The sequence below is a fragment of the Dunckerocampus dactyliophorus genome, chromosome 5 (genome assembly GCF_027744805.1).
Source record: "Dunckerocampus dactyliophorus isolate RoL2022-P2 chromosome 5, RoL_Ddac_1.1, whole genome shotgun sequence".
In the NCBI taxonomy this organism is placed as follows: domain Eukaryota; kingdom Metazoa; phylum Chordata; class Actinopteri; order Syngnathiformes; family Syngnathidae; genus Dunckerocampus; species Dunckerocampus dactyliophorus.
The window spans coordinates 31,024,017-31,039,798 of NC_072823.1; the positions used below are offsets into that span (position 1 = coordinate 31,024,017).

The following is a 15,782-nucleotide window of genomic DNA, read 5'->3' on the forward strand; positions in this document are numbered from 1 at the left end:
GTGGAGTTCCCAGCACACACCTGCTGACAATCTCATCAAGCACCCTTCATATACTCAGCGCCAACGAGAAGCCAGTGCCAGATTGTACTCCTTGCTACCCCTTGTTACCTGCTCCGCTTGGTCCGGCTCCTCACCTGCTTCCCTGCTTGCTGGCTCCCCTTCATTACCGCTCTGTGTCGTGCTTTTGGACTTGTATACCTACCGTTGTCCCGGCTCAGGTTTGCCTGTAGTTGTTCTTTGTTAGTCATAGTTATTTCCTGTCAGCCTTTTGCTGACAGCGTTTTCTGTTGATACTTTTGCTTTTGTACTTTTGCCTTGATTGTGTTTTTCCCTTTCTCAGGTCACCTTCTGTTATTAAACCTTTTGCATCTTATTTTGGACTCCTGTCTCTGCATTGGGATCCGCCACGTCATCCGTGGCTCCATCCCCCTGTGACAGTTTCAATATTATCAGAAACAAAAAAAACTATTAATATTTTTGGAATATTTTTGGATTAGGTTGCGGTTTAGGTTGTTATGGGAATAAAGTCAAAACATTGTTAGAAGAAAATTTACAACAAGACAGTTCAAGTAGTTGGGAAAATAGAAAAAAGAAAACGGCAGGAATTGGAAAAAAAAGCTGTAATTTTATCTGACAAAAAAGTCCAAAAGTTGTATTCTTACGAGAAAAAATTTGCAGTTGTACGAGATTTTTTAAAATTACTGTATGGGAATAAAGTCGTAACTATGCAAATGTTACTAATGTTGCTATGTTGGTTTCACTATGTATTCTTTACACTGTATTCTTTACTTGCGTATCTTGCTTGCTGCTGTAACAAGTGAATTTCCCTGCTGTGGGATAAATAAAGTACAAATACAAATACAATTACAAATAAATACATTACAAAGAAAATTTATAACAAGAACATTGAAAGTAAAAAAACAAGGCTGTCATTTAATGTGCATTAAAAACAAAAACGAATATTAAAGAAAACTAATTAAAGCCTAACACTTTACGCAGTGCGCTTGAACGCCTCGCCGTGTGAACAGCGCCCGCACAGAGTAGAAGAAAGGAGCCAGACAGTAAGTTCTTCATCGGTCTGTGTCCGTTACGTGAAACACACCAGGATGTCTGTATAGAATTCTTACATGGTAAAATAAAAATAAATATAACAAGGCGGTATAGGAATAATTGAGGTGAGATGTTTTTGAAGTGTGCAGGACTAGAACTAATACTCGTGATGTATTCATCGATTAGGAGCTGTGTGCCAATACTTTGAAATGGTCAAAGCCAGTCTTGTAGAAGCTGTTTGAGCCGCAAAAACTCCACATTTTCCTCACTTTTCCCGCCCTCCAGGCGTCCCAGTACTTTTACAGATGTGTGACAAAGATGGCCGCTCACCTGGCAGGCGTTGTAGAGCAGCTGGTGCTCAAACTTGCGGACACCAAGTATCTGCTGGAACATCTCATAGAGCTGCTCCTTGCTGAGGATGAGCTCCGACACGGCGCTCAGGTGGGGCCGCTGGGGCTGGCGCCGCATGTCCTCGTCGCCCCTGTAGATGGCGTCATACTTGCCGATCCACGAGGTCAGCACCGTCTCCTTGCTCAGTCCGTCGATCTCCGGCAGGCTGCGCACGCGCCGCTCGATGTTCTTCCTGAACACCTCGCGGAAGTCGCCGGCCGAGCAGCCGCCGCCCTGAACCATCTTGGAGACGCGCTCGCTCTTCAGGAAGCCCTGAGGACACGGAGACGGCAACACGTGACGCTCAGGCTTAGACACAGCCATCTTGAAAATTGTCAGTCGGGGCACGTCTGAGAAAACACCAGGATAAGATGGTTCACTTTTTGTAAAAATGCTGACAGCAGCTTGGTTTGACACGAGGGAGGAATACTTCAGTGTTTGCCGGGACATTATCCATCATGCGGTCTGTGGAACATGAGACAGATCGTCTCGAAGATGGAGAGGTTCAGAGTGCAACACGGGAAGGAAAACACACAAGTCTTCCAGGAGCAGAGCGACAAATGCTGCCGCCTCCTCCTGGAACGTCTCTCTCTCGGCAGCAGCCATGAAAACACCACCTGCTGCACCGGAGGCCACACGTTACTCCAAACCATGCCACGCCCACAAGCAAGCGGCAGAATCTGGCGCCCCCTACCAGTGGAACATGGTTGTACTTTTCCAATGCTAGGACATTCCGCTTATTCTACAGGGTGACGTGGCTCAGGTGGTAGATCGGCCGTCTCTCAGCCCGATGGTTGCTGGTTCACTCTTCAGCCCTTGTGCAAATTATTATTATAATTTTTTAAAAAGTAAAAATATACCGTAAATCCCACGGTGTGTGAGCCACTCCCACTATATCTGGAGAAAAAACAGATTTGCTGTTATTGGCATATTGTGGCGCGCACGAGCCTGTGAGGACCAGTCAGCTCTAATTTGACAGGAGCCAATCATGAGCGAGGAAAAAAAACTCATGACGGAGGAAACTGTAGGAGGTCATTACTCAGTATAACAGTCTGACATACGGTGTCATCTTACAAACAACATTAAAGTCATCACACAGCAACTTAATACCTCAGAAATATACAAACATGTACTATAAAGCACTTTGTTTGAAAAAAACCATTTCATTGGAGGAGCATAGAACGCAGGCGCTGCAATGCAATATGCAATGCTGCCTCTGTTCACCAGACGGAGCCAAAGGACCCGGAGCCCAAAGTCCAGAGAGAGTTTGACGTCATTGCAATGAATGCATTGCGCAGACGCAATGCCTTAAGGGAAAACTATGTATTGGTACATGTTTGTATATTGGTCAGGTATACCTTTTGGGTGTTAAGTTGCTGTGTGATGAATTTAGTAGTAGTTCTGAAGTAAAGGAGATTGCGCAATATTGGAATGTAGCCGCAGGGTTCAAGGTTCAAGAAAAAAGTAGAAACTTATACACGGAAATTTATGGTCAGTCAAAATATGGGAATAAAGTCATAATATTCCGCTTTTTTATTTTATTTTATTTACAAAGATTTAAGAAAAAAGTTTCAATATTTGAAAAGCAACAAAAATGGGGGGGAAAAAGAGCAAAGCGTGAAATTGATATGAATAATACGCTTTTTCACGCCCATGGCAAAGCTGAGATGAAATATCTAGAACTTGTTAGCATATCTACCGTACATGTGTTGCTTTACAAAATATCAAAGTGGCATTTTTCACTATGTGGCCCTCGCTGGGAAAACCTTTTGACACCCCTGACGTAGGCTATCTACCAGGAGTTTTCCAGGATTCAACATGACCCGGGACATTGGTGAAAAATTCCTGTTATAGATTTAACATTACGTGTAAGTGAGTCATAAAATAAGTACGCCTCTTGCAAAAAGTGTTGCATGAAGATGCATTCAATATAAACTTTGCTCCCTCCCTCTCCTTAAGTTAACGGATGGCGAGTCACACTGCAGCCTCCTCCGTATGATCTGGCCACATTAATGTCAGCCATTATTACTAATGAATAGATCAGCGGGGTGCGGGAGGGCCCTCTTCCCTCCCCTGCTGCTCCATTTAATTGGGATTTAAAAATTTCTCTAAATTATTTACACGCCAGCAGAGTGCCGGCCTTTGTGGTGGCAAATTGAAAGAGGCCTGCTAACGACACCGGCAGACGCTCTGCAACAAGACGCAGGTGCGTTCCTGGAATGCACGGAGAGATTTCGTTGGTGCCCGAATGAAATAAATACGTCATTTCACTGTGAAATCATCAATTCAATTCTCCACCAATTGAAAAGAAGACGAAACATCAATCATCAATGAATTCATGTGATGATCACTTTATATATTTCATAGTATTTACACTACTGTGAAATAAAAGGGCAATAAATACATAAAGACATCATTTTTTAAAATTGTCAAAAAGTCTTTAAACAAAAAAATCCATGAAAATAACTAAATGAATCAATCAATATTATTTCATTAACATAAAAGGGTTTGAAATATATAAACTGACCATTAAATAAAGATATTGGCCATGAAATAATTAGTACATCTAATTAGTGCACTATAATTACTTAATGTTATTTAATTGCAGAGTGTAATTCATTATTGAATAGTAATACTGTTTCTATTTGGGTATGTTTCTACTTCCTAGCAAGTTTAAAGAGTGGACTTGTTAACTTCATTTTACACTTGCGGTTATATATTTTCTTTATGCGTGCTTTCACTTGTATGGCCCTTTTTTGCCCCAAAAGCACATCTAGAAACTGGGAGTTCGGTATCTTGCCCAAGGACACCTCCACATGGAGAACTGAGGAGCAAACCAGCAACCGTCAGGTCGGGAGACAACCACTCTCCCACCACCATGTTTACTATTGGGTAGGCGTGTCCCGAGACACTCCGTTCATGAGACGAGATGAGATTTTGGCACTCTTTTTTTTATTTTTTATTATATAAAAAAATATTATTGTCAACATTATTTGACAGCAAATTACCCACGGATGTTATCACAATAGCTCCTCCGTGGCAGGGCCCCAGGGGTGGATGAGATCCGGGAATATAGAACCACCTAATTCAGGCAGTTTGGTCCCTGTTTGGTTTGCATTGCCGGCAATAGGCCGGACTCGTTTCCAGTGAGGGTTGGACTCCGCCAGGGCTGCCCTTTGTCACTGATTTTGTTCGTTACTTTGATGGACAGAATTTCTAGGCGCAACCAGGGTATTGAGGGGTCCCGGTTTGGTGCTTTCCATCAGATTTTAACATCCAGGCTGAAGCTGTAGTAATTCCACATTTGATCAAACTTACTGAATATTTATCAGATCAAAACAAAGATGTTGGGACTTGTCTGTACCCTTCATCACCATCAACACGATGTTACTGTGGCAACACGGTAGCTATATTTGGTGGGGGTGGGGGTGGGGGTGAGGGGGGTCCTTAAAAATGAAAGAAAGTGTTTCTTGTGTCATGCCTTTATCTGGTAATTAAATGCAAGCAGTCAACAAAGGTGAAGTACAGTATCCACCATGCAGGCGAGCGGGAGTGGAACGCCGCCTCCGTACCGCCGAGCAATGCAAGGTGGATCGAAAAGCTGCAGAAACTCCTCCACAGTACACCAGTTGTCCAGAGTGTGGCGCACGCGCAACCTGTGGAACGTGGCTAGCTAAAGAAATAGAATTAACAAAAACCCAGCAAAAAAATAATTGAACTACAAAAGGCTCAAATTTTGATACTAATAACTAATAAAAGCGCAAACATTTGTCTTTAAATATATGTTTAATGTTTTGGGTTTTTTTTTTTTTTATAAATATGACAGGACAGCTGGACAGCCATTATGTAAACAGACAAAAACAAGTAATAAGAGAAAAACAGTGATCTGGTATTGTTCAACTTAGGACTCCTTCTTCATCTGGACGGCATCCCTCACCACTGGCGTCCACCAACGGGTTCTGGGATTACCGCCACGACAGGCACCGGCCACCTTACGGCCACAGCTCCGATCAGCTGCCTCGACAATAGAGGCACGGAACATGGCCCATTCAGACTCGATGTTCACCACCTCCCTCGGAACATGGTCGAAGCTCTCCCGGAGGTGGGAGTTGAAACTCCTTCTGACAAGGGACTCTGCCAGTCGTTCCCAGCTGACCCTCACAATACGTTTGGGCCTTCCAGGTCTGACCGGCATCCTCCCCCACCATCGGAGCCAACTTACCGCCCCTCTCTTCACCCGAGTGTCCAAAACATATGGCCGCAAGTCCGATGATACGACCACAAAGTCAATCATGCAAGTGCGGCCTAGGGTGTCCTGGTGCCAAGTGCACATGTGGACACCCTTATGCTTGAACATTGTGTTTGTTATCGACAATCTGTGACGAGCACAGAAGTCCAATTACAAAGCACCGCTCGGGTTCAGATCAGGGGGGCCGTTCCTCCCAATCACCCCTCTCCAGGTCTCACTGTCGCTGCCAACGTGAGCGTTGAAATCCCCCAGCAGAACACGGGAATTTGCCTGAGGGAGCACTCTCCTGGACTACCTCTAGAGACTCCAAAAAGGGTGGGTATTCTGAACTGCTGTTTGGCGCATAAGCACAAACAACAGTCAGGATCCATCCCCCCCACTCGAAGGCGGAGGGAAACTACCCTCTCGTTCACCGGGTTACACTCTAACATGCAGGCCACAAGCCGGGGCGCAACAAGAATTGCCACCCCTGCCAGTCGCCTCTTACTGCTGGCAACGCCAGAGTGGAACAAGGTCCAACCCCTCTCAAGAGGACTGGTTCCAGAGCCCTTGCTGTGCGTTGAGGTGAGTCCGACTATATCTAGCCGGAACTTCTCAACCTCATGCACCAGCTCAGGCTCTTTCCCTACCAGAGAGGTGACATTCCATGTCCCGAGAGCTAGTTTCTGTAGCTGAGGACTGGACCGCCAAGGTCCCCGCCTTCGGCTGTCACCCAGCTCACTCTGCACCCGACCCCTTTGGCCCCTCCCATGAGTGGTGAGCTCATTGGAGGGGGGACCCATGTCGTCTCTTCGGGCTGTGCCCGGCCGGGCCCCATGGGCGTAGGCCTGGCCACCAGACGCTCGCCATCGTGCCCCTCCTCCAGGCCTGGCCCCAGAGGGGGGCTCCAGTGACCCACGTCCGGGCGAGGGAAAACGTGGTCCAATGTTTTTTGTCATCAAAGAGGTCCATTGAGCTTCTCTTTGTCTGGTCCCTCACCTAGGACCTGTTTGTCGTGGGTGACCTTACCAGGGGCATAAAAACCCCTGACAACTTAGCTCCTAGGATCATTGGGACACGCAAACTCCTCCACCACGATAAGGTGGTAGCAGCAGACATGCCCACTTACAAGACCATCATCATCATCATCACGTGCGTGTCAGTGTGAACATGCTTGTGTGATAAGGTGATGATAACAAGCAGGTGACATCTCAGGCCTTCCTGTGCATCTTAAAAAACTTTCTCACACACACACACACACACACACACACACACACACACACTTGGCAGAGCGTAAATGACCTTTGATGAGGCGCGTGCACGCCAAACTAGCTGCGGTGCACCGGGGGAGGTTGAAATCGTGCATCTCTCAGCTCGCTAGCACAGGAAGTGGCGGGCTGACGTGATGCAGAACTCGCACGTAGCTTAACTCTGACCTCAGCTGCCTAAAGCGTGGAGGATTTCTTCTCGTTCAACATCAGGAGCAAACGCATCCCTCAAGCTTAAAAGGCTGCTGGAACGCTCATCAAGAACAGTGCAGATCTCCACCAAGGCCAATCAATCATATATTATCCTGTATGCTGTATGTCCATCCTACTTTGGGACGAAAAAAATCATTGATGCGGTGGAAACCGTTGATGTGGACGTGAAGTTTAATTTGCACTGAACAGGAAGCGACTGTGTGCATGTTTTAATGCAGTGTGCCTCCACAGTCGTATCACGATGATATTAACAACACTGCCATACACGTCGAAATAAACAGACCAGTTTTTATAAAAATGACGTCAAGATAAGCAGGTCGACCAAGTACGCTGATGTCGACTTTTGCGTTTTATTCGTGAAAAAATGAGTGTACAGTTGTCCCTCGTTTAAAGCGGTTAATTGGTTCCACACCCAAATGCATTACATGAATTTCCGTGATATACAAATCATGTTAATAAATGGAATGCTTTCATAGGTGTAGCACAGAAAACCTGTTTATGACTTTTCTAAGTACAGGTTTTAAGGTTATTAAAGTCATGTAGACATGACATAACACCCCTATAATCACCTTTACACTCCTATTACCCAATATTGTAACCGTAGGAGAAAATAAGACATAAAAAATTGTGTACGACCGTCTCAATACAAGATTTAACATTAGAGCCCTCTAGACATGAAATATTGTCACCTTTACATTCCTACTACGAAATATAGTAGACATAAGAGAAAATAAGACATACAAGACATTAACAAACACTGTTTACGACCTAAATACGCTTATAGCCCTCTAGACATGAAATAACACCCCATCGTCACCTTTATACACCTTTTACCCATTATAGTAAACATAAGAGAAAATAAGACATCAGACAAACTGTTTACGACCTAAATACAGAATTTAACAGAGCCCTCTAGACATGAAATAACACCTCTATACTCACCTTTACACTGCTATTACACAATATAGTAAACATAAAAGAAAATAAGACATGTAAAACATAAAAAAACTGTTTACGACCTTCTAAATACAAGATTTAACATTATTAGATCCCTCTAGACATGAAATAACACCCCTATACTCACCTTTATATTTCCTATTACCAACTATATTAAACATAAAAGGAAATAAGACATAAGACAAAAGGTTTATGACCTTCTAAATACGGGACTTAACATTATTAAAGCCCTCTAGACATGAAATAACATCCCTATACTCACCTTTACATTCCTCTCACCCAATATAGTAAACATAAGAAAATAAGACATAAGAAATAAAAAACTGTTTACAACCTTCTAAATACAGGATTTAACAGAGCCCTCAAGACATGAAATAACACCCCTATAGTCACCTTTACACTCCTATTACCCAATATAGTAGACATAAGAGAAAATAAGACATAAGACATAAAAAACTGTTTGACCTTCTAAATACACTTTTTAACATTGCAGTCTTCTAGACCTGAAATATCGTCACCTTTACAGTCCTATTACACAATACAGTAGACATAAGAGAAAATAAGGCATACAAGACATTAAAGAGCACTGTTTACGACCTACTAATTACCCTTAGAGCCCTCTAGACATGAAATAACACCCATATAGTCACCTTTAAACTTAAGCCACAACTGGCTGGAGAACTTTTTTTCACTCGATCATGTGGGACATGCCTTGGCTCTGACTTCATGACTTCGTGCAGAGTTCAGGTCATGTCATGTAAGCTAATGTATCATCAATGTTTTGTGTACTGCCCCCTAGTGAGCAGAATACTACATACAGTATTCCAATATGCTTTGACTAATAATAGACCATAGTCTACCACCAAACAGCCATCATGTATTCATTCATTCCTTTCTGAAAAACCGCAATACTGCGTGGGACAACCGCACTTTTCAGATTGGCGTCAACTTCTTGTGTCCATGTGATGCCTTGTGTGGCAAAGAGCACTTCTCTATTTAAAAGCCACAGCAGGATGGCGGGTAATAGCCTCATCAATTGCTGCTGCCAATCCAGCACCTTCGCGCCACATTTCACCCCGTTTAGCAGCTAAGATTACTACGGAAACGGACTCCGGGAGTCGCACCTTCAAGCACCGCCTGGCGCTAACATGTACAAGAAGAATGCATTCCTGCTTGGGGTGGGGGTGGGGGGTTATGGGAGTGACGGATGAGACCAGAGTGACCTTCCCCATTGGCATTTTTTTTTCTAAATATCAAACATTTCCGTTGATCCGCCTCTTAATGTCGTCCCTGCTCTTTCTTGCCGGCGTCACCATGCCGACCACCCGCCGCAGCAGAATATAGATCATGTGACGTTTTCTCAGCCGTGACGGCCGGTCTCCATCCATCATCGGCCGTCAGCTCGCTTATAACGTCTGGTTTCGCCGCCGCCGTGAAAACTTTTCATTAAGGCGCTTGTTGGGGACTGCGTAGAGAGACCAGCTGACAGCAGATGATAGCATGAAGGATCCACAACAGGGTGTCCAAAATGCAGCCCGAAGGCCATTTGTGGCCGATTCTAAAAACCAACAGTAGCAAAAATCAGCAGTAAAAGTCAAAATAACGAGAAAAAGGCATCTCTTTTACGAGAATAAGGTATTATTATGAGGAAAAATAACATAATTTTAGTAGCATAAAGCTGAAACATTAAAACAAAAGATGTTCTTTTCTAAAGTCAATATAAAGTCAAAACAGTCATAATGCAACAAGTATTCTATGTCTTCTAGGTCTTATTTTCTCTTATTATGTCTACTATATTGGGTATGGGTAGGCAGGCCTGTCACGATAATTTGCTGGTCATTTGTGCTACAAATGAAAAAAAAAGATCGCCGATATGAGATAATTTTGGCAATCTTTTTTTTTTTTTGAAACCATTTTGTCATTAATAATTGTCATGAGAGGTATGATTTAAATTTGAACTACTAGACGTTTCTCAAATATGTGTATCTTGTTTGAACCTCAGTCACATTAGCTTGACGCAGAATTGCGCCCATTTTTTTCATTAATTCGATGGCATGAAATGCCATAGAATTGTTACTATTAAAATATTAATTATTAATGGAGGAATATTCCAACACAGGGGCTGTTGCATTCGCCTTACGAACCATCGCTTCTGTGCATTCGCTCATGTTAGCATTTGCTTTTTCAAAAGGTTAGTTTGCCGCCAGCAATAGACTGTCTACTCACTAGTGGCCCTGCCTCCACGTACTGGCACAAAGAGGCTGAATGGCTAACAAGAGCTTTCACTTTCTCCGTTCATTCCACGATAGAACCAATGCACACAGAGTGATGCAGATGCTGAGTGAACCCTCTTGTCATCCAGCTTGTGCGGCACAGAGAGACGAGCAGATGGAACACACACGCATACATGGCCATGTCAATTTATCGAGGGCTCATAATTAGCGATTATCTGTTTTTTTATTGGTCGATTGATTGATTTATCTAATTTAGAAACTACTGACCAGTTTCCTTATTACCACAGTTACGTAAAATAATCGAGACGCTATTCAATAATAAATTTATTAATAAGAATGAATTATTCGTGGATAGCTAATACAGACAGAGAGCTAACATTTCGACCTCCATGGCACTGATCAAAATAAGTGAGGAAATTACCAACGCTATAGACCACAGAAAGTGTGCAACAGGGTCAAAAGCTACCTGGCTAACAGCAATGAATATGTGACGCTAGGAGAATACGCACCTGCATGTTTAAATATTACATGTGGAGTACCTCAGGAGTCAATACAGGGACCAAAACTGTTCAACTTGTATATTACTGACGTCGGTAAAGTGACAAAAGACTTAAAGTTGGTATTATTTGCAGATGATATTACTGCTTACTTTTTGTTCTGTGGAAAGCACACAAGAGCTTATTAAAAAAAAGTCACAGATGAAATGGCCATATTAAAAAGATGGTTTGATAAAAACAGATTATCCTTGAACTTAAGTAAAACTAAAATAATGCTATTTGGTAATAGCGTAAAGGACACGTACGACCAAATACAAATAGACTGAGTGGACATTGAAAGGGTGAACGAAAATAAACTAAAATAAAATAAAATAAAAGTAATCTTCAAGTGTAAAATGTACTGCAAAAAAGATCAGTGAGGATAATTCATAATGCCGCGAATAGAGAACAAAAAAGTCATACAATACTTTTCTACAAGAGAGGAGAAATATGATCTCAGGGAAAAACTAAACTTCCAACACTTGTACGCCCGAACAACGCTGAAAACCCCCAGCATTTCAGGATGTGGAGTTAAATTACGGAACGGACTAAGAAAGGAACTCAAACCATGCACCAGGATGAGCCAATTATAAAAACAGTACAAGCAGTTGATGTTTGCAAAATACAAGGAAGAAGAGTCTTGAACTTATGTTATGTTTATTTGTATTTATTATTATATAGATGATTATATATACATATGATCACTATTTATTACTATTGTGGAAAAACCTTGACAATTACATTACCATATTGTTACATTACCATATCACTTTTTTATGCATTAAAAAGCTCACATATGAAATACAGGAAGTGAATAAATGTACAGCAACAGATGTGGAAGGGTTGGGGGGCAGGATTAAATAAGCGTTGCTTCTTCCTACTCTTTCTGGATATGTGGAACTGTGAATTGTACTATGTGATGTACTCCATTGTAACTTGTATGCATGTTCAAATAAAATCAAACCATTATCGTGACAGGCCTTATAATAGGAGTTTAAAGGGGACTATAGAGGTGTTATTTCTTGTCTAGAGAGCTCTTATAATGTTAAAAGGCGTATTTACAAGGTCATAAATAGTTTTTCTATGTTCCAACTACCAAAATATTCAGTTTATTCATACTGAATCCAATAAAGGAGGGATTAAGGTACACGTTAAGCAGCTATGAAATATGATAGGCTTGTTTGTTGCAATATACCCCCCCAATTTTTTTGTCATTTTTTGAAAAATGAAAAGTCAATTTATTGACTTATTGTTTATTTTTTAGGGGATGGGAAAATTTCTATGCTTGAATGCCATAGAATGCTGTTGTCGTTCTTCCGGTTGCAGCCATGTAGGTGACCCAGCCCTGTCGGCGGCGAGTAACGTTGGGTTTAAACGAGTTTTTCCTCACAAAAACTTGGGTATATAAAGCTGGGGGGCCGTGCAGCTTTGTTTTATCCATGTTATTGTATCTCTATTTGTATTTATCAATATATATTTGTTTTTTCCTGTTGCCCTGTCTCAAATTTAATATAGAGTAGACGCCTGTACAACGTAAATAATGTTATAGGAAGCGTAAAATACATGTAAATAGCCTAATCCGTTCCAAGATCTTCCCAAACTCACCCATTTTGGTCATTCAAAATATTCAAAGTCCACCAAATGTGGTGGGAAAATATAAGAAAACAACAAAAACATAGTAGAGTAACATTCCAATATAAAATAAGGTAATAAATAAGATTACTGTAAATGAATAAAACTGAATAACAAAAACAATCCTACTGTTCACGAGATGTCTTGATCAGGACCATGCAAGTGGAGCCAGGAGGAGGGGCAGGGGAGGACTAGCCTGAGTCTAAACGCGACTCAAAGAGTCTAAGAGTCAGCTGGTCTCACAGACAAACGCACACGCACTACACGATAATGCTGTGTGCAACATTTTTATTTGTAACTTAACTTAATTGTTTAAGTTAGTTTAAGGGCGACTATGAAGACAAAGGGAGCTTGAAGGGAGCAGCTGGTTACGTCAGCCAACGAGATGAGAGCGTAGGCGGTGCCCCGATCATCAGCCAATGAGATGAGAGCGTAGGTGGTGCTCCAATAATCAGCCAATGAGATGAGAGCGTAGGCTGTGCCCCGATAATCAGCCAATGAGAGCGTGAAGTGTCAGAATTTGTGGATAACTTCCTGCTTCTTTTCGATCGACAACTTTTCCCTTTTTTCTTCTCACTTCCACTGGGTTTAGGGCCCATGACTACGGTCATTTGAACACAAAGAAAAGTAAACAAATTAAGAAGAGATTTCAATGCGTGCAAACTAGTTTAAGGGCGACTACGATGAGGAAGGGAGCTCACACACAAACAGGACGCGCTGGATAAATCAGCCAATGAGATAAGAGCGTAGGCGGTGCCCCGATAATCAGCCAATGAGATGAGAGCGTAGGCGGTGCCCCAATAATCAGCCAATGAGAGCGCGAAGCTTCAGAAGGCGTCGCCAAGTGTACTGTGTTAGTCCCTCTGTCGCTTGCACGGACTTGACGCTTTACGTTATATGGAATTCCTTACGTAATGCGATGCAAAAAATTGACATAAATTCTTTACGTTCAGTGGAATTCACGTAAAAGGAGGTTTACGTTATGCGAGGTACTACTGTATATGTAAATATTAGGGCTATCGATCGATTACAATATTTCATTGTGATTAATCCTAGTCCTTTTATGAGGACAGGTTCTGGGTGTGTCCACCACCATTTCCCTGGTCTTGGTGGTGTTGAGGTGCAGGTGGTTTGCGTCGCACAAGTTGATTATCAGTTTTCTGTACTCATCCACCTGTCCATTCCTAATCCATCCTATTATGGCCGCGTTGTACTGAAAGTCGGACGTGTGAACAGGAGAGAGCACAGTGCCCTGCGGTGCTACTGGTCACAGCATCCCCAGCTACACGTACTGAGGTCTGCCAGTCAGGTAGTCTGTGATCCATCCCACCAGGTGTGATCCCACTCACATCCCTTTCAGTTTGTCCCTGAGGAGCTTAGGCTGGATGGTGGTAAAAGTGCTGGAAAAATCCAAGAATGTAATCCTCACAGCACCACTGCCCCTGTCCAGGAGACCGAGACATCGGTGGAACAAGAAGGTGGAGTCCTTTTTTTAAAATTGTATTTGATTTTTTTATTTTATTTAGTTTTATTTGTGTTTATTCTATTTTATTCGATCTTACCCTGTTCTTATTTGCTATAACCTGTTTTTTTACTCTTGTGAAGCACTTTGGGCACCATTGGGATGTTGTAAGGTGCTGTACAAATAAACTTTAATTTGATTTGAACTACCACTTTCACCCAGTATGCAAACTGCAGCGGGTTGAGTGCGTGGTGGGTGTGTGGCCTCAGGTGATACAGCAGCAGCTGTTCCATGGTCTTCATCACATGTGATGTCAGGGCTACCGGCCGGAAGTCATTCAGCTCACCGGGACGTGGTCTCTTTGGGACTGGAAGTCTTCCACAACTGTGGAACCCTCCCCAACCCCAAGTCCAGGTAAAGAGCACATCATACCCTTAAGAATGCTGGAAGGCAGGGGCCCCCCAAACACCGGGCCGTGGGAAACAATCAGGCAAAAAATAACTTGTACATCAAATTTTATGTAAAGGGATACCAATTTGGGAAATATTTGACATTATTTGATTCAAAAAATAATATACAGTTAGAAATCCCCCAGTTTTTGCATGTTGAATGCAAGCGGCGACTTGTCCCACTTTGTTGGACGGCCCTTGAATGCACCACCTAACTTCATCCCACGCTGCACAGAGACTACTATACTGTATTTTTTACCTTTTCTTTCAAAACAAAGTCCAGGCTGGTACTGGTGGGCGGTGGCCCTTAATTTGATGTTGTTCTTGTCATAATTTGACACAACACATCATAAATAAGATCAATTAGATGGCTATCATGCACGTATGTTTTTCTGATGTGTTGAAAATCTTTCCCGGTGACTAGCCAGCACGCTGCTAATGCTGTTTACATCCATTCCCGCCTTCAGCCATGGTCACATTGACACAAGCCCCCAAGAGCTGTCCCCGGATATGCCTGCCGTAACTCAGAACGTGTGACCCAAATTTTAGCACGCAGTTCAAAGCACAAATTAATAAATAAATAAAAATCAGCCGAAATACAGCTCGCATCAAAAAGAAAAGACTCGTTAGTTGGGACAGTGAGTAAAGATGAGCTACATGCTAGCAAAGTCTTTTCATAAGCGTCATTAAGGAAAAGATCCCCCAAAACATCACACATATTATGTCTGACTATGTACCACTTATGTTTATAAATTGAAAAAATAAAAAATAAATGTCAGCCATGTGACGTCGTAGAAGTTCTGTCGTTAAAAAAATAAATAAAAAAATGCCAGCGGAGGAAGTGACAGAGGTACGCACATTTGACAGGTTGCGCATTGGGTGTGCGGTGATCTTACCCCTTTCATGGTCACCAAAACTACTTTCTCCACGAGCACAAACAAATATCAGTATCAGCCAATACACTCAAGGCTGCGATATCCGTACGGCTTTGGAAACAACTGAGTTGTTACCTCGTAGTAGCTCCTCACAGCGTTGCAGAAGGCTTCATCAGCTACAATCTGAGTTTCTCCATTGAGGAAGGCCAGGAAACGTTCCTTCACCGCCTGAAGCTGCTGCTTGTTCACCTGAGGAGAAACAAAAACGGCCACTTACAGGTGTGTCCAAACCCTTTTATACATATGCAGACCCTTGCATGAGAGACGCGAGGACCGGAGAGCAGAGCAAGCAAAGACAGCAAGCAAGCTCTTGAGGGGGAACATGTTGAGTCAGAGCAGCCGTGTGGTCTGATTGGTGCAGGAGAATCATCACGCTGCTGAGGCAGGCCTTGCACCTGCGCTCTCGTTCACGGCAATAAAGTACCGTG

General features: G+C 42.8%; 1 protein-coding gene across 4 annotated transcripts in view; it reads right to left on the reverse strand.

Moving 5' to 3' along the window:
• Window positions 1-15,782, reverse strand: part of cadps2 (Ca++-dependent secretion activator 2) — a 182,381-nt gene that overhangs the window by 126,861 nt on the left and 39,738 nt on the right. For all 4 annotated transcript variants that reach the window (XM_054776309.1, XM_054776308.1, XM_054776312.1 and 1 more), the window contains exons 2-3: window positions 15,430-15,543; window positions 1,381-1,713 (exon numbers count right to left, since the gene is read on the reverse strand). In XM_054776309.1, coding sequence (XP_054632284.1) covers window positions 1,381-1,713; window positions 15,430-15,543 — 447 coding nt within the window. The remainder of the gene's footprint in view (window positions 1-1,380; window positions 1,714-15,429; window positions 15,544-15,782) is intronic.